Genomic DNA, 25,311 nt, shown 5'->3' with positions numbered 1-25,311 from the left:
CCTACAAAGAGAGTTCCAGGACAGCCAGGGCTACACAGAGGGACCCTATCTCGAAAAACAAAAAACCAAATCAAAACTGATTTGTAAGAGAAATCAACTAGTATTAATCTGGTCTTTCTGTAAATTTTAATTAAGTTCACCAAATTAACATTCCTTTCTATATATACCTGAAGATGGTTAAAAAAAAAAGTAGAAATTATAGAGCGATGGTTGTAAACATTGGCCCATTTTAGGCTGCATAGTCTGAACTGTGATACGAACACACACAGAGAAAAATGCTGTATTATCTCGCCCTTGGGGTTTATGAGAGAAAATGCAGACAAGAAGGAGGATCTGGAAACAGCACTGAGGGCCTCGTGAGAACATATACAGATGGCTGTACCCATTCTGCAGATGGAGTTGTTCCGATGCAGGGAGGCCAGGCCTCCCAGCCTGAATGACCTACAGTACAACCAATCTGACTCCTGGCCTTCCTAAGCACAGCTGCCTCTAAATGCCACAACAGGCAGTGAGTTCTGGATCAGCAGCTGGAAACCCAGGACTGTAACAGACATATCCTTACTGGTTTCCTGTGGAGCAAGGCAGAATAGCAGAAACCAAACCCTTGGCAAATTCCAACGGAGGACGGAGGAGTGAGAGGGGCCTGGAGGTCAGGGCCGGAATACACTAACTCCTGTCTCAGTCAAGGACTGCAGAAACCTTCAGCGTAGTTTCACAGCTTTAGCTGCAGGAGTGCTAAGGGCACAGAGTGGAGGCAGCAGGTCGAAGCAAGGGTTCTGCGGCACATAAAGGCTGGACGGACAAAGAAATCCATTTCCCTTCTCTCCTACTCCTGCTGGGGCATCATATTCAAAACCCAAGCACAGGCAGGCGGTGGTGGCTCAAGCCTTTAATCTCAGCACTTGGGAGGTAGAGGCAGGCTATGAGTTCAAGGCCAGCCTGGTCTACAGAGTGAGTTCCAGGATGGCCAGGGATACACAGATAAACCCTGTCTCAAAACAAAGCAAAAAACCCAAGTACAGCTTCCATCTAGGGTGTAACCTCTGGTTGCTGGCCACAGTATGGGGAGTCCTTGATGTGTTCTGCTATTCCCACAGTGACAACAGTGGCAGGATGACTCAAGAACTCAAGTCAGTCACCAGAGGGGGAGTTTTAGCCAAGTCTCATCTGGCTCTGCTTCCCTAGTATCCAGAGGCAGGGATGACAAACCCAGTTGTACATGTCCTTCCAAAGGCTCACAGGACACGAGTGAGCCACCTCAATGGACCAATAATGGCCTCTTCCTGTCAGCTTGGGTCATGGCAGCAAGGATGGGTGGAGAAGACAGAACTCTTTATTTTCTGTCCTTAAAAGTCTAGGGTCTGTTTTCTTCCTAGATCTTCTCTAATTTCCATGTACTCCCAATCGGTGGAGGCTGATGGAGCCCTGAGCCCCCTGACAGGCCGCTCAGCACAGGAGGTCTCTCTCCAGCCAAGGAGAGCGTGCATCTTCCAGCTTTGCCTGCCTGCTTCCAGCCGCAGCGATGTCTCTGCCTCACCAGAGATTCTCACTGTGAAGCTCTGTCTTCACGACACCAACCTGGAATTCCTTTCTTGCTTTAAGTGTCTGTCCGCAGAGGCAACACAGTGACAGACAGTTCACACTATTTTCCGTAGGACAGCTCTTCAAACAGCACAGGAGGGTTATAGCATCTCATTTGCCCAAGCTCTCTCTTCACAACTAAACCACTGCAGCCCGCCCAAACACTGTGTATAAGTCTGAGGAATCAGAGGTCACTAACCAGTCTCAGAGTATGTGCTAATCAACACCTGTACCATACTGGCTCCAGAGCACATGACTGCAACAGCCTGGCCACCGGTGATGACAGAGGAGTACACGGATTGGGTTTTGCTGAGCAAGTGTGCCGACCTGACACATTCTTAACTTCCACTAAGTCTGCTGTGAACTAAGATTCCTAAGAGTCCTTCAATCAATCTCATAATAAACGTTAGCCATTCTTCCTGAGTGACTTAATGGAAATCTTTCATTTTCCACATTGACCAAGACGATGGTCTTATGATACAGTGTTACTAGAAGTGAAGACTGATAATCATCTTTTTGTAAAGTAGCAGAGTACCACAGATCAGGATTTTAAACACGTGTACATCCTAACTGCACTTACAGCTCTTGTCATGCATGTGTGTATATGTGAGTGCACAGGTGCAACAGCACGCATGTAGAAGTCAGAGGATAACCTTGAGTATTGGTCCTCACCTTCCACCTCGTTTAGCGCAGCTCATTGCTGTGTCTGCCTGACTAGCTGGACTGCATGACTCTTGAGGTCCTCCTGTCTCATCCTATCTTCTGGAAGGAGCATGCCAGGAAGACGTGTTTAAAAAGGCACTAACAACCTCAGTTTGAACTTGGAACTCACATGGTGGAAGAACCCATTCTCAAAAGTTGTGCTCTAACCTTCGCACCTGAAATCAATCCCACCCCCATCCCCAGCAAATGTGGAGGTGGAGGAGCATTCTGTGCTGACTCCGTACGGCCTGGACACGCCGTCATCTTCCTGCAATTGAGATGGCTGCCTCACAGACTACAGAGTCTTAGTTCGGTTGTGTGCTAGCCACACTATCTTCCCTCTTACTCTTCCCGTGATTCATTCTCTACCCAGGGCAAGAGTGGGTTCTAAAGCACATCATACGCTCTTGTTTTAGTCAGACTTTCTATTGCTGCGACGAAACACCATGGCCAAAAAGCAAGTTGGGGAGGAAAGGATTTATTCAGTTTATGCTTGCAGATCACAATCTATCACTGAAGGAAGTCAGGACAGGAACTCAAGCAGGGCTGGGACCTGGAGGCAGGCGCTGATGCAGGGGCCACGGAGGAGTGCTGCTTACTGGCTTGCTTCCCGTGGCTTGCTCAGCCTGCTTTCTTATAAAACTCGGGACACCAGCCAGGGATAGCACCACCCACCATGCGTGGATCTTGTTTGCTTGTTTTTCGAGACAGGGTTTCTCTGTGTAGCCCTGGCTGTCCTGGACTCACTTTGTACACCAGGCTGGCCTCAAACTCATAGTGATCCACCTGCCTCTGCCTCCTGAGTGCTGGGATTACAGGTGTGCGCCACCACGCCTGGCCTCATGAGCTGGATCTTAATGGAGGTATTTTCTCAACTGAGGCTTCTTCCTCAATTTGTGCCAAGTTGACACACAAAACCATCCAGCACATCTCTCCAGCTTAAATTCTTCTGAATTCCTAATTATTCTTAGAATTAAGTGTGATATTCACCTACTTCCTGAGGCTCAATGGTGGACACCCTAGCCTCTTTATTCAAGGCCCTTAAAAAGGCAGTTTAGCTCTCCCAGGTTACCCTAAACTCAACCAGTAAACTCAAACCAGAAGCCTTTTTGTTTTCTAAAACCTGAGGCTCATTTTATTGACTGATTGACTATAGTGCAGGAAATGAAACCCAGAGCATGCTAGGCAAGCACTCTGCCAATGAGCTAAGGCTTCTAGTCGTGAGAAGATCATGTAGCTGGGTGAACTATCCATAAGACCACTGCAGACATCACTGTTGAATCATACTTTGTGTAGTTTGTATAAGAACTGACTTAAGTAACATGAGGGAGACAGGTCGCAGCTTGGTCCCTAAATTGCACCCTCCCCACCCCAAGCTCTTGACATCTCTTCTCTTTCCCAATACAGGAACTTTCTGCTGATATTTTGGCAGATTAAGTAATTTGCAAATTGTTAGATTTTGGCAAAACCGTTAGCTCTCTGCCCTGAGCAGCAGTCAGGACTTCAGAAAACAGGACACTGTGGACAGCAGGGGCCTTGGAATGGTGATACAACTTGGGTATTAGGTCCCGACTTCTAATACACAGACAGATCAATATCACCCTGAAACCTCACAACTACAAACCCGCAGTCCAAGACCTGCAGACAGGAGGCTGCGAGGCACGGCCCATGCATCTAGGTTTTCTCAGGCCTTGCAGGTGACTGAAGGATGCAAGTCTGAAACATGAGATCCTGCTCAAATGCTTTAGCCTTTTTCACTGCCTTCAGATTTGGTTAAACATCAGACCAGGGCGTGGACAGTTTTTGGATAGAAATGTTAAATGTCTCTTAGACCCATCTTCCAATATACTGAGTATAAACTCTTGGAAGAAAAGAAAAAAAGAAAGAAATTCTTGAAGGAAGCTGTGAATGTAACATTCTTAAAATTCTTTTCAACAGTTAAGATGGGACCCAAACTAAGGATTTACCCACTTAAGTGGCATTCATTAAGTCTCTCATATCTAAGTTACATCGGAAGGGTAATGCTCAGGAGAGATCTCGTATTTTCTAGTATTTGTTAGCTTTTCAGTTGTAATTTCCTCATAGGTGTATTAGTGGAGGGGTTGAAGTATTTGATACTCCGAGCAACTTACATTATAGGAAAGGTCATTCCATCACTACAGAAAGCTCTACAGAGTCAACTCTGTATTACTCAAAGCAACTGGTTCAAACAGGTTTCTGGCAACCTGGTTATAGATACAGCTCATCTACCTGGTGCTAGCTTTCCTGCCCTCCACACAGCCAGTGCCTTCTGATAAGCCAAAAAGGAGGGAATGAATCTAACAAGCACCACAGCTCTACATTCTAGACTTTGGACTGAAGAAAAGCATGTCTCTACAAAGACCTGTGTTTGTTTTTGTAACAAATACCTAGGAAAGGAGTTTGGGGTGGAAAGCTGTGAGTGACGCTTGCAATGTCAGTCAAGTTCTGTGTAAGGAAAAGGGGGATGGAGCATGAAGACAGACAGAGGACAGCTGGGGAGCGGAACGGTAGGTAAGACAGTCTCAGTGTGCCCCACCCGTTAGGGCAGTGCTCTCTTCTTCCTAGATGGTGTTGTTCATGTTCAGTCATGCCTGTCCAGAAGGCAGGTCGTCACATCAGCCATGCCAGGGTGTGGAGGAAGATTTGATGATGCGTAAGCCGCTGTGCTAACCCAACCACTAGCACTCTCAGAAAAGTCTACAAGTCAGCAGGGCACGAGGCGAAAACCTTCTGTCTGCTGGCTCTCTGTGGGAATGTCTTGGTTGGCTTCTCTCCAGGCTCTCTGATGCTTGGGTAAAATGCCCTACACACAGTAAGGTCACCTTGTCACTGTCTAGCTAAGAGTCATGTCTTCCCATAGGACAACGTGGCCCCATGGAGGTTACACCTCTGACCTTATAAACTTAGCCCTAATATTGAAATATACTCCGCTCTAAGTCCCCTGCTCAGGAGGCTCCTGTGGAGGCCATGTTCTCCATGATCACAGCTGACACTCTTTTTCCCCACAACACTCAGATAACTTGTCCCCAAAGTAGAGGGTACTCTGACGGTGCCAGTATAAAAGATCAATTTTATTTAGGTTAGGGAGCCTTACTTCCTCACTAACAAATACTTCTGGGCACTACTCTGTCATCCACTGACAATTCCTTTTCTGTCTTGGTCCTGCTATGTAAGATCCGGTACGAACACTTCCATAAACTGAGCTGTGATTCTAATACTCCGGATGTTCTTTTCCCCCCCACCTCCACGTTCCGGTTATCTTGTGGAGACACAAAAATGACTGGCTCTTACGTTCCTCTCCTTTCCCTTCTTTAAGTGACTTTAAAAGAAGATGGCTGGCACCCTCTGGCTGGCATCTTTCTCCTTGGCAGTTAGTGGCTGCTACAGCTAGCTGCCTCTTGCTGTCCTGACTCACAGCCAGTAGGAGGGGGACTGGCATGCAGCCGGGGCCCATCACTTCAGTCTTTACTCCAGACACCTTCCTAACAGCCAGGCCTTTGACTCCGCCTACTCCCTGTTTCCCTTTGCCCATACTTGTTTCCTACAGTAAGTTCTCAGTTACTACATTTTGTATACATTATTTCCACACATTTTCCTATACACTTACTTGTTCAGATGAGACCAATGTCTATTGTTCTAGCTACCAAGGTTGCTGAGGCCAGGAGTTTAAGGCCAGCCTGGAAGATAAACCTTCCCTCAACAAACAAACAAACAAACAAACACACACACACAATCATAACTTATTCCTAAAAAATAATGATTTTTGTTTGTTCGTTCATTTGTTTTCAAGACAGGGTTTCTCTGTGTAGCCCTGGCTGTCCTGGACTTGCTTTGTAGACCAGGCTGGCCTTGAACTCAGAGATCTACCTGCCTCTGCCTCCCTGAGTGCTGGATTAAAGGCATGCACTACAATGCCTCTTTCTACCAGTCAAACAGAACTTTTATGCATCTTCCCTATGTGAGGACAGACAGACTGAGAGGCAGTTTCCACCTGACGGGCTTGAGGGCAGGTCCTTCTCCATGCTAAACTGCCTCCTTTCCCTTAACTTTCCCCTTATAGTCCAGAGTACACGCCCATAGGCAGCCTTGCCTTGAAATGAGCCTCAGGTGATGGGGCCCCAAATGAAGTCACTGCTCTCAGAGTGGCCTCATTGGCTCAGAGCCATTACCTCTGTGGGAAGTCACTGCCAGCTTCGCCACAGAGAAAAGCTGTTTGTGACAAGGGCTAAAATAACAGTGTCAAACCAAGCTCAAACCTATGCTTCATGGTAGAATGGAATGCTCAAGTCACTGAGACGACTTGTCACCTCAGCTTGGCAGGAGCTTCTTCTTAGGTTCCTGAAAGAAGGCAGAACCTCATCATTCATTCATCTTCCTTTCGTGGAGGAGGAAAAGATAACCATCTTCACAGGAAGCCAACAATGAATCAATGTTTGCCACTCCCGAGCCCTTCCAGAAGAGGAACAAGAAGCACTTAGGTTGGGCCCTTCAAGATGGTCACCTCATGCCCAACGGGAAATAAATGGAGGGCACTATTGTGGGTGGAGGGAAAAGAGTATGGTGACTAATAAAAGTCTCTACCCCTTGAGGACACCTTGTATGGTTTAGGATGATGAGAACCAACTGAAGGAGAAACCTGGACCAGGAGAATGTTGACAAATGAGTTTGAAGACTCAGCACCTGCCAAAATCACTAGGGTTCTGTCTCCAGGACTGTGATGGTCACAGCTGCCTTTTATCTTAAATGAGACAGATGTGGGGGCACAGATGGCCTCTGCTTTCCAGAGATGACACGATCAAATGCCGTGCTCTGAGGGAAGAATGGCATATTGTTCTAATTGGGCAGCCGGAGGTCAGAGGGGGCCCTTCGAAGAGCAGCTTATGATCTTGGCCCTCAGTTTTCTCACCTTTAAAGCTGGCAACAGCTCTCCTGAGCAAGCTGGGTTACATAAACATGGAACCATAAGAATGAACTACTGACACTCTGAGCCTATTATGAAATAGAACCTGATCTGAAAAAAATATAAAATCTCCACTGAAGGCCAATAACCTCCCCATGTAGGATCCTGGAACCCTGAAAGAAGTAAGGAACAGTTCACTGGTGCACACAGGCACCAAAGCAGAGATGGCGACTGTATGCCACACACACAGAGGCAAAGTTTCCCTGCTTTTTGTTCATTCAAGTGGGTGAGGGGAATGGATGTTGCCTTTCTTAACAAATCAGAAAAAAACGTTGATGAGTGGGCACGTTTCAGTGTTTGCTAGCACCAGCTTGCACAGCCCAAACAGGTTGGACAGGTTGGATATTTAAACAAAGGTGGAAAGCTGTGAGGTAGAAAGCATAGGGTAGTGCTGCCCTGGAGATGCAGCCAGCACCCTGCAGGCCTCTGTCTATGAGCCAGTGCTGGAAGTCAGAATCCTCCTCCATGTTGCTCAGATTCATGTTATAAAACTGAACGGACACACACCCATGGCCTGTTCCAAATCCTAGGAACTTGAGGCCAATGGCACAACAGAAGAGACTACAATCAACTCTCCAGTCCTCATCCTGCTCCCAGCACACCTACCCCTTGCCTGCTGTGACCTAGTTCTCAGCTCTCATAACTGCTGGGCTGTTCAAGTGTGGGCAAGCATGATGTTCTGGGTTTTGATGCCATCCACTAGTTTCACCCAGTATGACTAAGCTTTTGAAATATTTCAACAAAATATGTCAAAAACATCACACTGCCTGCATTCAAGAGAAAACTTTGGTATTTATTTCATCTCCAAAAGAAGATAAATAGATAAATATTCCTACTGCCAGAACAGAAGAAAAGCTTTTAAAAAATATGAGCACCCAGCCAGGCAAATGATAAAGGATTATGAACCAAATCATGAATTCGAGAAGCGGTACTCGGAGAAGGCGGCCTGACTGCGGTTTAACACCCTGTGCATGGACAGTTTTATGAGTTCTTTCCCTCCCTTCGACCTAACTCAACTCCAACTGGTCTTTCGGAAAGAAATAAAAAAATAAGCACCAGTCTCAAGTACACTTTTAAATTATTCTCTCAAAAATAAAGCTTATAGTGACTCTGTAAAAGTGTACCAGAGAAGGAAAAACCAAAGCGAAAGGAAAAAAAATATAACCTCTAAACAGCTACCCAAGAGACTCAACTAACACCAGCTAACTTTCTGCTTTGATGTTTTCTCGTGCATTTTTATCTTATTTGAATAATAAAATGGAGTGATAGGTCACCCGCGCCTACTCTTTCTCAGAGTATAATAGTAGCGTTCTCCTACTTGCAGATTTCTAGAGTCAAAGTAAAAGCGCTGAAAAGAGCCACAGAGTATCATCCAAGCTCAATGCAAATCCACACCCCACTAAGTATGAAAACATTACAGAGCAGGCAGAAAAGACGCATTCAGATAGCAATGGGGAGTTACATAGTTTAAAACGGAGACTTAGGCATCTGGCACATAGCTTCTCTTCAGAACCCTGTTACGGACTTGGGTTCTTAGAATATAGCCTGCTGCCCCATTTTAAAGGGCACAGAGTCTGTTTTCTTCTTTTTGTAAATCTGTGTGATCTGGCATGCAGAAGAGACTGTTGGGCTAAACATGTTAAGGGAAGGTATATGGGACAAGTTGCTAAGCACCTAATGTGAGCTGTAGCTCTGAACCCTGCGACAGACCCTGGAGGGCCTTTAATAGAAAGCCAAAATGGAAAGAAGGAAGCTTGATAAAGGCTGCAGAAGCAGTCCAGAAAATGTCACCTTTATTAAAGCACTCAAGTCTCAAACCTGGCCACTGAGATGTCAGCAAAAGCAGAAATGTTTAAATAAGATCAAACAAGAAAGCTTTAAACATAGTCAAGTAAGAAAGCTATTTGTTAGCCGGGTGGTGGTGGCACAGGCCTTTAATCCCAGCACTTGGGAGGCAGAGACAGGAGGATATTTGTGAGTTCGAGGCCAGCCTGGTCTACAGAGAGAGTTCCAGGACAGCTAGAGCTGTTACACAGAGAAACCCTGTCTCGAAAAACCGACAACAACCACCACCACAACCACCACCACAACAACAACAACAAAAAGAAAAGAAAGAAAGAAAAAAGAAAGCATTTGTTGAAAGCTTAATAATGTAATTAGGGACAAATTAGTAACTTAAGACATTGTCCTGTGATGAACAGATTTATAAATGTTCATGTTCACTGTCCAGGGAAAATGACAGGCCACTGAATCATGTGGACTCTCAACAGGATGCAAAGCAGATTAAGGGGAGTGAGCAGGGATTAGAATATATAAATGGTTTTATCTTTTTCTCCTCTGTTTAAATATTTCAACCTTAAAGAGAGCTCTCTAAACTGTATCAGAGTTGTGTTTACTTTAACAGATTATACATGCTGCTGATAATACTATCACCATAAAACTACCACTCATTGAACATTCACATACATTCAGTGCTGCTAATATTCCGTTGTGTGTATTTATAATTAAAACCTCACACAAATTCCTTGGTAATGGCAGTAGAGAGCTGCGTGCACGACAGCACTCAGGATTATGATCTTTTTGTCTGTTTTGTTTTGAGACAGGGTCTCCTTCTGTAGCTGAGCCCGGTGTGCAACTCTGAGGTCTTCCAACTTAGTGCTAGGATTACAGGCACCTGCCACTGTCCCCAACTACTAATGTATGGTCTTCTAAGTAGAACTAAAGGTATTAAGATGTCCAGTTGTTCCTGAAGCAATTTTCTTTTAACTGATCTTGTTTCCTCAAAATAGGTACCTTAATTGTAAATGACTTTTTAAAAAGAGCTTTCCCCCCTCTTTTCTTTATAATTATCTCAAGGTCTGGTGCCTATAGCTCCAGATACTTGAGAGGGTAGGTAAGGCAGGATGGTAACTAGAGCCCAGATGTTTAGGGCCAGCCTGGCTGCAAAACAAGACCATATTGCAGACAACAACAGGCAGGGGATATTTATAGAGAAACAAGACTTCATTATCTGTCCTCGTGGAATGGCCCATAGGTTTTTGTCCTGAACTGATTTCTTGCCTGTTACTTTCCTTCCCACAGAGGCACATGGTGGCAGAGTGAACAGGAAGAGACACATTGTGAATTGGAGCTGGCTGAGCCTTTCATGGTTTCCTCCATACTCGAGAGGCAGCAAATATCAGGTGTTGTTACAGAGTGTCCTCAGAAACTCTATGTGACCGTGGGAGACTCTGACAGGGCTCTTCTTGTTAGTGGGGCGGAGAGCAAAGAAGTGAGTGCCTTCTTGGAGATGCTTCCTCACCTCTGCTCTTCTTGTTCAGTGCTGACACCTGTTCCAGATAGTAGGGTTTGGCTGCGCTCGCCAGCGGCAGACTTAGCTCGAGCATAGGAGAGAAGCATGCTAAATCCAGAACCTCTGTAGTCTCGCTTACCACGGACCAGGTCACATTTCCATGCGGCTCAGATATTCTTCAAGTATAACAGGAACACATAAGCCTCCTGAAGACTATCTGCTCTCCAGCAGCATCCTCAGGCGCCGCGGTCTCTACACTCAGCAATGGTAATAAATCATGACATCACCCCAGGCAATAAGGTCCATGGGAAAGCACCAAGGAGGTGATGCTCCAGGATTTTCCTTTTCGGCTTTCTATGACAGTCAAATGAGAACACACCCCTGGTCTTTACAGAGTGAATGGAAAAGGCTGCTGTGAGAGCACCCACCAGGATCTTCAGCATGTCCTTAAGCCTATAAACCTCTACAATTCTTTACAGCTTAGAGTGCGGGAAATGAGGAGCAAAGTGAAATTGAGTTTCCTGTTTTGCAATGGCAACTATGGTCTGCAGGGTTTTGCTCTTGTCTTTTAAAGGATACTCGTTTTATAGACGTTTCGCAAACTGCAGAGCTTCATGCCCTTTTTCCTACATTCCCCTCACCTACAGGGTGTGTTCTGGCTTCGCTTCCTAAGTTTGTTTTGGAAGGCGCACACTGTTTAATCCAAATTTTCAACATGAGAGCAGCTGATAAAGAGTTTGGGAAAATGAGAGGCTGGAGCCACACTGATGGTTCTGTGAATTATTTCCTGTGCATGATGGGAGTCTTATTCTGCTCACAGACTAAGTTATGGGTCTGGAATAAAGAATTTCGAGGGAGCTGGGGAGAAGGTTCAGTAGATAAACTGTTTGCCAGACAAGCAATAGGACCTGAGTTTGGATGGCCAGCATCCACAGAAAAAGCCAAGCCCAGCAGCACACACCTCAGTGCCAGTGCTAAGGAGATAAAGACAGGCAGGCCTTTAGAGCTCACTGGCTGGACAAAGATCCTAGCTGGGTTGGGGAAGTGGATTCAGTAAGACTTGTTTTCAGAGGGTAAAGAGCAACTGAAGAAGGTACCTGACAATCTCTGGCCTCCACTTGCTTATGGAGAAGCATGTACATATATACGCAAACACACACACACACACACACACACACACACACACACACACACACACACACACTTTCAAATTTCAAGAATGTGAGAGTCTGCAGGACAGGAACAACATAAGACAATACATTATTTAAAAAGTCTCTTACCTAAACTTTCCCAAAGTTTCTTCACTCTACCTTTAGCGTTAAGATAGCAGACTATTCTGGGTCCTGGTGTGCACATGCCGTGTTAGGACCAGGGAGGCTGTATGTGCCCTACAGTCCTGGATAATGTACTTCAATGAGTAATTGAATGAATGAATGAGTGAACACACACATTCACACATAAAACACAAAACCATGTAGATTTACTTAGTGTAATTAAAGTATAAGAAATACAGGCTCTAAGGGTGCTGCGAAGCAACCATCAGTGTGACTACACACAACAGGTTATTTTACTAATGTAGCAATCATATGGATAAAGGACTGAGTAGCCTTAAAAACAAGAATAACCAACACTTTCATAAAACAGCTAGTGGCCATTAAAGGCACCTCAGTATCACCTAACAGTAGCCTGGAGTCTGGGTCCTTAGAATTTATGTTATGAGATTTGTCAGGCCTCCTGAGTGTTAGCAACAAAAAAAAAAATCCTGTGAAGGTCTGCGTTCATCTGGAAGCACATCACACAGACAGCCTTCAGCGCAGAAAGTGAAGGAAGGGTCCTCACTGACATTGTGTCCTGCCCTCTCACGGAAGTAAGTCCTCAGAGAAATGGAAATCTACAATTTAAAAGTTTGCTAAGTACAGGTAATAAGCCACACCCGAGACTGAAAGAAACAGAAATATAGAAAACCAATCCAAGAGAAACCAGGCTCTGTCAGAGGTTATGTGTCACTTATGCTCATCAAGAGATAGATAGATAATCAGATCACAGGGCCATGTCAAGGGAACCTCCTTATGGCCAGTCATAAGTAAAGGAGTCAGTATGCTGGCTCACACTGATACCCAGTAACTTCGGAGGCTGACTCAGGAGAAAGGAGTTTGAGGCTGGCTTTGATGGCAGCCAGACCCTTTCTTAAAGCAAAAAACAGAACCAAGATGGACCCGAGAAACTCAGACAGGGCCACGGGTACCCAAGGAAGCCACTGTGTGGGTCCTCTGGCAGTCTAGCTTAGTATCAACTCTGGAAACCCCACAAACGAGCCCCTGGGTGCTACTCAAGCCTAGGAGGTGCCGCAGGACCTCAGGAAGCAATAGCAGGGAAATGGGGAAGAGGACTTTGGTCTCAAATGCTTCCTTCCATCCACGGTTATCAGAACCTCGGGTTTCATTACTGCTTAAATTCCTGCACATCCCAGGGTAGTTTTGGCAGCTGATCAGTGTAGCACAGGTATGTGGTTAGGGGAGAGCGCAGCACACCACTGAAGTCTCAAATCCTGGAATGGATCCACCCAAGCAAATAAATCTAACTACACTCTGACACATTTTTGTAAGTGTTTTCACATTTTTTATAAATTTCTCCAAAAGTACAGCACTGCCAACAAATGAAGGTGATAATGACTTTGTGGTTGATTAGCAAATATCATATATTCTTTTAACCTACGATTTATAAGCTTGGCAGAAAAGACAAAATAAATGTAGTGTGATGACCTTGAATCTAATAGGGAGAAATTAGGGAAGACACATCTTTTAGCCTGGAACAACATATTCCTAAGTAACTAATACACCAAAGGGGCAATCCTGAGGCAAATTAGAAAATATGGGGGCAAATGACAAAGAAAATGCAGTATATAAAATTTATGTGGCCACCTGGCACAGTGGCACACACCTTTAATCCCAGGCAGAGGTAGGCAGATCTCTCTGAGTCCAAGGCTAGCTTGCCCTACACAGTCCTAGGACAGCCAGAGACATTGTCTCAAAACAAAACAAAACAAACAAACAAAAAGAGCAAAAAGAAAAGATAGAAATGCAGTTCTTAATGCCTATTCTAAAACTATGTTCAAACCCACAGGCTAATCCTATACTTGACAACGGGGCCCAAAGAGGAAGGGTGAAATAGTGACTAGGCCAAAAAGTTGAGGAAGTAGCAAAAAATAAAGAGGAAAATAAACCAAAGCAGAAGCTAGCTCTTGGAAAACATCAACAGAAGTAGGGGTGGAGAGATGGCTCCAGGCAAGGAGTGCTTACTGCTCCTGCAGGACTCAGGGTGTAGTCCTCAGCATCTATACGCTGGCTCACAAGTGCCTGTAACTCCAGTTCCAGGGGGATCCAAACTCCTCCTCGCCTCCACAGAAAAGAATTTAGTTACAAAAGTTTTTGATCTTACAGAATAGAAAGAGTATAAGGTAGCCTCTATGGCTGATACTCTGACTACTGAGATGAGATCAAAGAGTCAGAATGCTTCAAGGATGTAGACAGGAAAACCAAATTAAAAAAAAAAAAAAAGGAATTATGAAAAGACTTAAAACATTTAAGAGGTTGAGTGCTAATGTGGAAAAAAATAACAACAACAAACTCAGGTGGTGGCCCTAGTGAACTTACAAAAACAATACTAATTTGTTAGAGAGTTTTCCAAAAGAGAAGAGAAGACCTCTTGGTTTTCTGATAGTAATTCTGACACGAGAAGCACACAGCACAAGAAACCCGCACATTGGCATCTATCCCAAGTACAGCCCAACTCATTAACAAAGCACCAGTCAACCGAGTCTGCTCATATCCCGAGGAGGAGGAGGAGGCTCATCCAACCTATAGGACAGGGCAGGATTGAATGACAGAAACAAAAACAAAGAAAACTAACACAGATGCAGACAAATTTCATTACTGAAATCTAAAGCTCATGATAAAAACCATCCAACAGATGTGGAACAGAGATGGACTTCCTTCAGCCAGTAAATTTCACTTAAGATAATAATAAACCTGCAAGGACTGTAATGGGGAAGAGCTGAATGCTTTTTTCCTCTTTTTAAAAAAAAGGAAAGAAAGAAAGAAAAGAGACATAAATGTTTATACATTTTAGATGGGCATGGTGGTGCACACCTTTAATCCCAGCATTTGGGAGGCAGAGGCAGACGGATCTCCGTGATCTCCAGGGCAGCCAGTGCTACACAAATAAACACTGTCTTGAAAATAAACAAAGGGGAAAAAAGAAAAGAAAAAGAAAAAAGAAGCCACCTCTGTCATAAATCTATCATATCTTAGAAGTAGAAAATCATAAGGAATTTACTAAATAACCCTAAGAAGCAAAAAGCCCTGAAGGACTGCAGGAAACAAGATGAACATATAACCTTGAACTGTTATCTGCATACCAGCAGTGAACCAGCCACCATAAGGAACAACAGAGGACCACATCCAACCAAGACTAAAACTGACTGACACATTGCTGAAAGAAGCCCGGGTAGCCCAAGTGATGGCAAAGCAGCCTATGTCATTGATAAAAAGACTCACTGTTATTAAGATGGGCTGGGACGTAGTTCCATGGTAGATTGCTTCCCTAGGCCTAGGGTTTGATTTGTAGTTCTGAAGAAAACCATAAAAAAAAAAAAAAAGTGGCAACAGACCAAAACTGACTTACAGACTGCATGCGTCCCTACAATAATTGTGGTTGCTCTTTCTGGATAAATTAGCCATCTGTTCCTAAATTCCATAAAGGGTGGAGGTATAGCTCAGTAACAGAGTACCTGCTCAGCATATCTGAGACCCCAGTACACCTCAAAACAATAAGAAAACAAACAATGGAATTATCCAAACAGACAGAAATGCAAACAAATCAGATTAATCAAAACATGTTTTAATCCCATAACGGAGGTGCGTGCCTTGGACCCAAAGCCCCAGAAGCAGGAAGATTGTATGAGTTTGAGGCCAGCCTGGCCTACACAGAGAGACCTTATTTCAAAACAAACAATAACAACTCAAAAACATTTTTTGGAAAAGGACTTTAGTTAAAAGAGTCACACTTCCTTATTGAAGACTCATCTAGAAGTCAGAAAAACGAAGACACTGTGATACTGGTCTTGGACTAGGTATATGGATCACAGAAGAGACCCTTACATTTATGAATGGACAAGGGTCGCAAGATAATTCAATGCAGAAAAGAAAAGTAGCTTACGCATACTCAAAATGGGTCATAAACCTACATCTAACAAAACTATCAATCTCCTGAGATACTACCTTACCCCTCCTTACATAGACAAAAAGCCGTCAGACTCAGTGTTTGACACATGGGACAGGAAGAGTTTCACTGATGCACCGCCAGAGATGACCCTTGCCAAAAATAGCAACTATGTCTCATTATGATTTAATTACAGACAGAATCTCAAAGCCAGAGCTTTTCAAATCAGAAGTGACTGGGGTTAGGATAAGAGCTATTCGATGGAGAACCACCAGCCATCAGCGTTGAGGGCCAAAAGAGTCACATGCCAATTTCGAGCTGCCCACAGAGAGCTCTAGTCAGTAGAAGATGAGGAAATCATCTAAGAGAGGCGCAGGTGACACCCCTGAGAATGACAGATGTGAGATGGACAAAGGAGGCAGAATAACAAAAGGAACAGGCTTAAAGTGGAAGTCAGTGATACCAACTGGCCAATATGGTGGTAAAATAGCAAAAAGCTGCTGTGTTAATGTAAAATGACAACGCAAAATACAAAATAGTGTAGGCACACTAAAAAAGTTAAAGTGTTCACTTCCTTCTTTGATACCCTATCAGAATCAAAAAAAGGTAAGAGGTATAGCAGAACACTTAAATACATACATGTGGGCAAAATACACACATAAAATAAATAAAATCACAGCCTTTCATAGAACTTTGGCATATCTCGCTTCTGGAAGTTTAGACAAAATTCACCAGCTATATATTATTGCAGCATTACTTACACACCACACAATAACAGCAGGTTATATTTATTGAGTGCTTACCATATGCCTGGAACTACTTGCTAAATTCATTTCCTCCTCCTCCTCCTCCTCCTCCTCCCCTTCCTCTTCTTCTTCTGAGACAGAGTTTCTCTGTGTAGCCTTGCCTGGCCTCACTTTGTTACCAGCCTAGCCTTCAACTCACAGAGATCTACCTGTTGCTGTCCCCCGAGTGCTAGGATTAAAGGCATGTACTACCAAGCCTGGCTTTAAACTCATACTTTCTAATGCTTATCCCAGTTCAATGCTCAGCAGTGGGCAACAATAACTATTTAAAACTGATATCAAAGAACTTTAAAACAGAAATTTACAAACTGCAGAAGAGACTTGGATTCTGGTGTGTCACTGACTCTGTGAGAATGATATTCTGGTCTCTTCTCCTATCTCCATTCCGTAAATGTTCTTAAAATGTTTGCATTTAAACGCTGATTCTGCTCTAATTGCTTGAATCATACGGTATGGCTCCACAAATTATATCCCCATTGCCTCTCCTCTCAGCATTTTAATATAATATCACCTCTGCTCTGTCTTGCTCTGGACTGAACATGATTCCTGGAAGTCATTTCCTGCAATTTGTCAGATGTTCTTACCTCCTATTTTATGCTCTTTCTGAAGCTTCAGAACCAGGCCACATAACTATTCAAAGGCTCCAGAATTTTCCCTCCAAAAAGCTTTATGGCAGGTCTGGTAGGCACAAACTGTTTAAACTGAAAAGCATCCATGATGCTTTGCCCAAAGCTTTTGGGGCTGGGTGTGGTGGTGCACGCCTTTAATCCCAGAACTCAGGAGGCAGAGGCAGAGGCAGGCAGATCTCTGTGAGTTTGAGGCCAGCCTGGTCTACAAAGAGAGTCCACACCAACCAAGGCTACACAGAGAAACTCTGTCTCAAAACAAACAAACAAACAAACAAACAAACAAAAACAAAAACAAAACAAAGCAAAGCAAAACAAAATGAAACGAAACACAGGGTGCTTTTTAGCTTAGCCAATACCTCTGATACCCTGAGACGGTAGGCAAATAATACAATCTCAGCTTTTTCTCTATGCGGAGCAAAAGATGGGAAAAAAAGATTCCGACTTTTAGGCTTTTAGGCAAGCCTACTACTAATGGCTCAATGGTACAATGAGCTGCCCAAGCGAAGGCCAGCACCCACCTGTGCATGTTCCCATTGGTGGTGAAAGACTGCCCACACACTGTGCACTTGTAAGGCCTTTCACCAGAGTGCACCAGCATGTGCCGGTCCAGGGAGCTGGCAGAGCTCAGAGACTTCCCACAGATGCTGCATGAGTGGTCAGCTCCTCCAGTGTCTGTGTTGTGCTGCAGAAAGCAATAGGTGCAATGGTCGTTTGAGAAGACGGCATTAGAAATACAGACTTGGAGCTCTGTAAAAACCAGTGAAGCTTCTCAACCTCCTCCCCCAGCCCCTGGCCCCCAACCCCCGGGGTTTATTTTTAAGTTGTCTTCAAAAGAGCCAAAGGCATTGAGAATACGGGCATATAATTATTTTGTTGTATTATCTTCCAGTCCCATGTTCTAGTTTTGAGAATCAGTTCTATTGCAAAATTCAGAGCTAGTCATTGCAGGTCTATGGGTTAAATGAACGCACATATCAATTCCTCTGGGCAGAAGGAGTCTGAACTATACAGCCAATATGTGAGGTAAGTAGGAGTCTCACACTGGGAGGCTGCAAACCTTGTTCCGGTTTGAAGACTTAGGCTGGTTGTTAGAGAATTATGATAAGGAACATTCTATCCAAATCCAAGTTTCCTTAGTAACTTGGGGTTCTTACTATTTAGCAGCCTTTTATGATTTTATTCCATCATCATTCTCCACTGTTCTCTCTGGTCACCAGCAGTCTGTCATCAATCAGCAATGGCATAATGGGAGAAGGAAACATTCTATGATAAAGGAAAAAAGCTCCCCAAGTCCAGGAAACCCTCTGCTGCATGAAGTACATTGGTATCAAATCAAGGGCAGGAATGGGCACCAGGACTTGGGGCTTCAGCCAGCTTGACTCCATGGCAAGACCCTGTTAAGAAACACTATGGAGCCAGGCATGGTGGCGCACGCCTTTAATCCCAGCACTCAGGGGGCAGAGGCAGGTGGATCTCTGTGAGTTCCAGGCCAGCCTGCTCTACAAAGTGAGTCCAGAACAGCCAAGGCTACACAGGGAAACCTTATCTTGAAAAACAAAAACAAAAGCAAACAAGCAAACAAACAATCAAATCGCCCTGTTAGTGAAGAATAAAACAAAATACAAAAGCAGGGGCAAACCTGACGGATGTGCATGGTCAGCTGGTGCTGGGTGGTGCAAATCTTTTCACATAGGGGACAGTTGTAGGAAGACTTCTCCTCTTTCGTTTCCTAAAGAGATGAAAACAGAGGGTGAGTTTCCAACCACAGCAAACTGGTACCTTCTAGTTTTGTAACGAGCCCATGTCTTAGAGCTAGGTCTGAGCAGCTGCCTGTCCAGGCATTTGTGCAGGTCGTTCCTCCATCTGTCCTTAGTTTCCTTGTTTATAAATGGGAAAAATAACACTGGCCACATTGTGATAAGATGGAGTTAGTGTTTATTAGGGCTTTTTAATTGCTTCAAAACTCCAATGAGTGAAAAACACCGTGTCACCCACAGCTCAGGTAGAAAGGATGAATTTCTCCCTCAACTCACACCTAAGCTCCAGGCACTATTTTCTTTTGTTGTTTGTTTGGTTGTTATTGTCTCGCACGGCCCATGTTGGCCTCAAACTCCTTCAGTAGCCTAGGCTTCCTTTAACTCTTGATTCTCTTGCCTCCACCTTCCATGTGCTGGGATGGCCATGTCTCAAGCACCCTCGGGAACTTGAGAGAGGTAATGCAATCAACAGAAGCCCACCTTACCAGAGGAAGGACCCCTAGGGCATCACCAATAATACTGAGTAGCAATAACAAGGCTCTGCCCATAGAGCTAGCATCTTGTGGGTGGTGCCCATAAGTAAAGAACAAAAAGAGCTCTGACCTCATTAAAACCAGCCAAACTTAAGAATCCACAAGAGGTGACAAAAAACCCAGCTCACTACTTGGATGGGTGGCTCATTTTATTTTTCTTCAAAACATGTAGGACATGCTTCCTTCAGGCAATATATTCCTGCCAGACAATTCAAGGGAAATCACAAGGAATGCCCAATATTACCTCCTTACTCACACAGAACACAGGCATGTCTGTTCCTCGAGCTAACGGTGCTCATGCCTGGGCAGCTCTCAAGAATTGGGGTGTTCAAAGTATTGTCCAAAAAATACCAGGATCACTGAGAAGCTCTGTGTAATATAAACTTCTTAGACTCCCAACATGCTATACTAGGATTGGGGTTTGACTTAAAATCTCTCCGGAAGACACTGATGTACCCGGGTTGAGGGGAGCACTAATTACTTGGTGAGATGACCATGAGCATTTCCATGGAGAATTCCTGTAGAGTTGGGTCTTGAGCTCACACTGTGGCAAGTCCAGCCACAAGAAAGCATCTGGGGGAGACGTTAGTCCTCAGTGAAGGCAGAGGCCAGGGAGGAAGAGAGGCTGGATGCTCTGGCCAACCAACACATCCTTTCTGGTCTTGGGCATCTCTGCATAGATTCTTTTCACCCGAACTCATCTGACCCTGTTTCTGCTTTTCCACTGTTAATACCAATTATTGAGCACATGCTGATGAGTGAATCTATAGCAGTATCAGCTTGGAGTTTTGTTTTGTTTTCCCCCTCCATAATCACAGAGAGATGGCCACTTATTAAGGATCCCATTTTTCTGGAAAAGGAAACTTTAGAGTGCAGAGGGACAAGGACGTTGCTCCAAACAGAGAATAAGAAACCCACACCAATTTAACCCTCAGATTAGCTGCTCAGTGGCCCAGACCCAAACCATGATACTATATAAATCTGACCCCGAGGCACAGAAAACAAACACCCTTGTGGTTGGTCATGAGAGGTGATGAGAATAAAAGTTATCCCAAAGACCGTGAAAACAAATGGCACCATAAAGCAGACGGGTGGAGTGAATGTGATGTCTGGTTTGTGGCTGTCTTCTCTGAGTCTCGCCTAAGCACCTTTTCTAACCTGTGAAAGCAGGTTGGAGAACTAGGCTAGCCAAACATTTCTCTCTCTCTCAAATCCTAAGGAAGTTGACAATACCAGAGACATTTAAAAAACAAAAATATGGCTTCACCCAGTTACCCATACACATCTAGTTCTCTCAGAGGCACAATACGAAAGACTCACAGCCATGTCAAAACTTCAGGGAAAACTCAAGCTCTGACTGAGGTATTTTTGTCAAGTCATCAGATTAACAATACTAGGTAGAGACTGTTTATAATGCAAAGATTCACAGTACATTGTATTAGTGTACATTTAAAAACCCAGTCAGACACTGGCTCATCCTTTTAGTCCCTGAGAAGGCCAAGGTGAGGGGATGGCTTGAGTCCACAAGTTCATGCTAGTCTGGGAAACACAGAGTGACCTTGTCTCAAAAAAAACCCTCTAGGCATCCAAGTGGCCAATCACTTGAGGTGACATATTTTAATGAACTCATCTTGTGGTCACCTTGAGTTAGATACCAAGCACATGTATAGAGGTGCACAGGGCTGACTGATATTGATTCTGGGGTTGATCATTAACCTCTTGCCAAGCCTGAAGCCCGTAATGCTGCCATGTAGGCCATACTCTAAGTTCCCCAAACCTGAGGTGGCCTAATGGAATCAGATTTACTAACTTTGAAAGGCGAACAGAATAGTAAAAGAGCACCATGATGGTAGGAAAGACCCACCGGAGACTTCTGAGCCCGGCTATTATAGCCACGCTGGTGGAAGAAACAAGTTTCCTGAGCCGAGAGATAAAATTAGCAGCTAATGTGATAACTAACCAGTCCGTAATGAAACAATCTGGCGCCCTTGTCAGCATCCGGCTGGGGCTAATCTCTCCTGGAATGCTACAGTCACATGGACACAACCTTTCCCAAGGCGCCCTCCTCCTCTCCCTGTCCAGTTTTCAGGTATGAAGGGCACTTCCTCAAGCCCTGAGCTGTCTATGCACTGTATTTTGTTTTCTTAAATTGGATGCTGTATTTAGTAGGCTACCTCTAGCTTAGGCCTCCTTTCCAAAAACAAAGCTAGTCTATCAGATCCCCAAAGGAGGAAGGATGGCAAGTGCACTCCGTTTTTCCTCCCTCCTGGGAAACAACCTCTACTCAGCATCCAGAGATGGAAGGGATGGTGGTTATCTTTGGTGACCGTAGCCCCGCCCTGGGGCGGCCATGCCCGTGTAGTGCTATTTAAGGAAAAGTTCCTGCCTACCCGCCATTCATTCTTGGTAGAGCAGAAAAGGATGAAGAAGACAATGACCTCACATTTCTTAAGTCATCCCTGAATGCTTGTCACCTGGCACAGTAGCTAGATGTCCTGTGAAATGAGTTGGTAGACAGATGAAGAGATGGACAGACAGGCATATGAGAGTGGAAATAAACCTTTTCTTCCCAGGGCTAGTGTTCCTTCTGTACTCGGGCCAAGTATTTTCTCAGACACCCACAGGAAGAGAGGCACACGAAGGCAGGGAGGGGAAAAAGAGAGAGAGAGAGAGAGAGAAAGAAAGAAAGTTACCAATGCTTCAAGCCTAAAACATTTCCAGAGCTCTGCTGAGTCCTCAGGCTTGAGGGGACGAATGGCGGCATGCTCACTTACTTACATGCTGCAGGGAACATGGGGCAGAAGGCACTTCTTAGAGGATGCACTGACTAAAAGCCTGAGGGCTTGTCAAAATCCATCAAAGACGCACTTGGAGAGAAGTCTGCATAAGGACAGTTACTGCTTCACAAAAGCCCCAACAGGTTTGTTTGCTTGTCCACCCTGGCTCCCAGACAGGCTGAGAAGAAGGCCTTGTCTCCAAACAAGGTTTAGTGTGACCGTGTTATACCAAACAGAACAAGAAATTAGCAGGGAAGTCAACATACACTAAATGATTTTATAGATGAACTGAGAATTATTTGCCCCTGCCTCCTTACTACCTTGTTAAAAATGTTGGTGTTATGACAGCAACAACTTTCCAAAAGTGCCCCCACTTGTTCATTAACTGAAACAGACAGTACCCGGTGAGACAGAGGCTTTTCTGGCAGCATTCATTCTTCCCAATTTCTGTTTATGCAATCATTCTTTCCAACCTCTTCTCACCCTGGGACCATTAAACAGGGCCGCGTCCTGCTATGAACCAACCAGAGCACAGCCTTTTCCATTTGATGGATCTTAAATGGGATTCTTGGAAGCTAATCACCTACCTTTAAGACTAGAAAGGTGAACTCTGAATAGGAACTTTTTTGCCACCCAATCAAAAGATACTTGGGGGGTGGGGTGGAGAAGAGAAGTCAAGGAGCTAGATTAGGGGAAAAAAACTAATTGATAAAAGCTGTGTTAAAAGGAAAGGAACCATATCATAAGAGAGGCAGTCAGGTTCATTCTTTTAAACATAAGCTTGTGAGTTCGAGGCCAGCCTGGTCTACAAAGCGAGTCCAGGACAGCCAAGGGTATACAGAGAAACTCTGTCTCGAAAAAACAAAACAATAAACATAAGCTTGTACTTAAGACAAACCACAGGGCAAAGAAAGGGTGCTTTCCCTGAAAGACACCATGGCAGAAAATATTTCCTCCATGCAAGGATATAAATCACGAAAACTCAGCTCCTGAAAAATTATGACAGCCTTTGTGTATACCTTTAATTCCGAATGTGACTTCACAAAATGAAAGAGGCTACCACCCAACCCACAGCCCCTTACCTGGTTCCTTCTGCCAATCCGATTTGGTCCTGGAGGCTTTATGGGGGACTTGACACCCTGGGGGCTCCCACCATTCTCAGCGACACTCGCTACACTCATTACTGCTGACATCATGGTGTTGATGGAAGACAGGTCTGAGCCTTCTAAACCAACGGACGAATTTGACGTCATCGGGACAGGGTCTTATGCGTCTAAGAAGTCTCTGCTATAGAACTGAGAAGCAGAAATGACAGATGTTCTTGTGTTTAGGCTTGTCACAGTCACGTGGTGCTAATCACAGATACCATGAGAGACAGAGATGCCCCAACATCCTTTGCCTAGCTCACCCCATACCCAGAAGAGAGCTCAAAACAATTTTGGGAGGAGGCGGGGAGACAAGAGCTTGCTATATAGCTCAGGCTGACCAAACAAACTCACTATGTAGCCAAGGATGGCTCAGAACTCTCCAGCCCTCCTCCTGCTTCAGGCTCTCAAGTATTGAGAATACTGGTGTGAGCCACCACAACCAGTTCTAAAAACAGTTACGTTTTCTTCTGTCAATATAATCTGCTTCCTCTCTACCTGCACACCACCATTAGAATTCAAGCTATCTGAAGCAGCTTCCTTTACCCTTTCTTTTTTTTAACTCTGTGTATATTGCATGTGTGTGTGTGTGTGTGTGTGTGTGTGTGTGTGCAGTCTCCCTGACAGCTGCCTACTTTATATACTGGGGAAGTGTCTCATACAGAACCCACAACTTGATTTGGCTGGTCTACCTATCCCACTTGCCCAAGGATCCTGAGTCTGCCTCCTGAGCACTGGGTTAGAGGGTGGTGTGTGTGTGTGTGTGTGTGTGTGTGTGTGGGTGTTGGGGATTCAGACTTTGATCCTCACACTGACACAACTAGGAGCCCAGCTTTCTCCAATCCGCATGAACAGAGTTTGGAAAGGCTAAGACAGGAGGAAACAGGGCTACACATTGGCCATCACCTTCCACACTTGTTTTCTTCTATTTAAATGTTCTGGACTTAAGAACTAGCTGGTAGGGGCTGGAGAGATGGTTCAGAGGTTAAGAACAGTGGTGGCTCTTCCAAAGGTTCTGAGTCTAATTTCCAGTAACCGCATGGTAGCTCACAATCATCTATAATGAGATCTGGTTTATGCAGGCAGCACACTATATGCATAATAAATAAATAAATCTTGAAAAAAAAAAAAAAGAACTTGGTTTCCTCTACTGCATGGCTATAATGCAGTGCTTTAAAGGGATGTGTGTACGGCAATTCCATAGAAGCCAAACTGCTATAATTATAACCAAATTTAAAAACCAACATTTAAATAAAAAAAGTAACCTATAACTCATAAGATGGAAAAAACTATTCTGCAGCTAATTACCTCCATTTTCTATCCCGAGTGATAGTCCCTTGCACAGCTGTCACCCACATGGAGTAGGAAATGCTCTCTGGGTCCTGTTTCTTCTCTTGGCAGCACTCCCTTACACTAGAAGAGAAACAGGGGACATGAGATAGTTAATTCGTGGAGGAAAATGACTCAGTAGTGGCTGGGAGTAAATGGCACATGTCTCTGACCCTAGACACAGGAGGCTGAGTACGAGAATCTGAATTCTGTGCTAGGTTGGGCTGTGTATCTCTAACTCAAAAAAGGAAACAGACTCATTCTTTTTGTTTAGTAAGAAAAACGTGGAACCACTTTTCTGTGATCTCACATCACGATACTCACAAAATACAAGGAGGACAAAGTAAGTCATCTTTTCTCTTATAAAACTTTATGATGTGGGTTTTCAACCTAACATCCTCAACTGTGCTGCCTCACACAGTCTCAACAGCCAAGGGATTTTTACAGTAGTTTACTCTTTCTTGGCTACTATTTCACACCGAATTTTCTTTGATACTGTAGCCCATTTCTTCACAGATTCCCCAATTGACGCACTTCATTTTTCATCTCCTGAGAGCTC

General features: G+C 44.4%; 1 protein-coding gene across 2 annotated transcripts in view; it reads right to left on the bottom strand.

Annotated features, from left to right (window-relative positions):
* The window catches only part of Rreb1 (ras responsive element binding protein 1), a 60,327-nt gene extending 35,463 nt beyond the window's left edge, over positions 1–24,864 (bottom strand). For both annotated transcript variants that reach the window (XM_051170135.1, XM_051170138.1), the window contains exons 1-4: positions 24,732–24,864; positions 23,361–23,573; positions 18,851–18,940; positions 17,730–17,893 (exon numbers count right to left, since the gene is read on the bottom strand). In XM_051170135.1, the coding sequence (XP_051026092.1) occupies positions 17,730–17,893; positions 18,851–18,940; positions 23,361–23,531 (425 nt within the window). In that variant the 5' untranslated portion in view covers positions 23,532–23,573; positions 24,732–24,864. The remainder of the gene's footprint in view (positions 1–17,729; positions 17,894–18,850; positions 18,941–23,360; positions 23,574–24,731) is intronic.
* Positions 24,865–25,311: the final 447 nt, after the last annotated feature.

This window comes from Acomys russatus, chromosome 3 (assembly GCF_903995435.1).
Source record: "Acomys russatus chromosome 3, mAcoRus1.1, whole genome shotgun sequence".
Classification (NCBI taxonomy): domain Eukaryota; kingdom Metazoa; phylum Chordata; class Mammalia; order Rodentia; family Muridae; genus Acomys; species Acomys russatus.
Note: the sequence above shows the minus strand (reverse complement) of the source record. Positions and strands in the feature narration are given on the sequence as shown.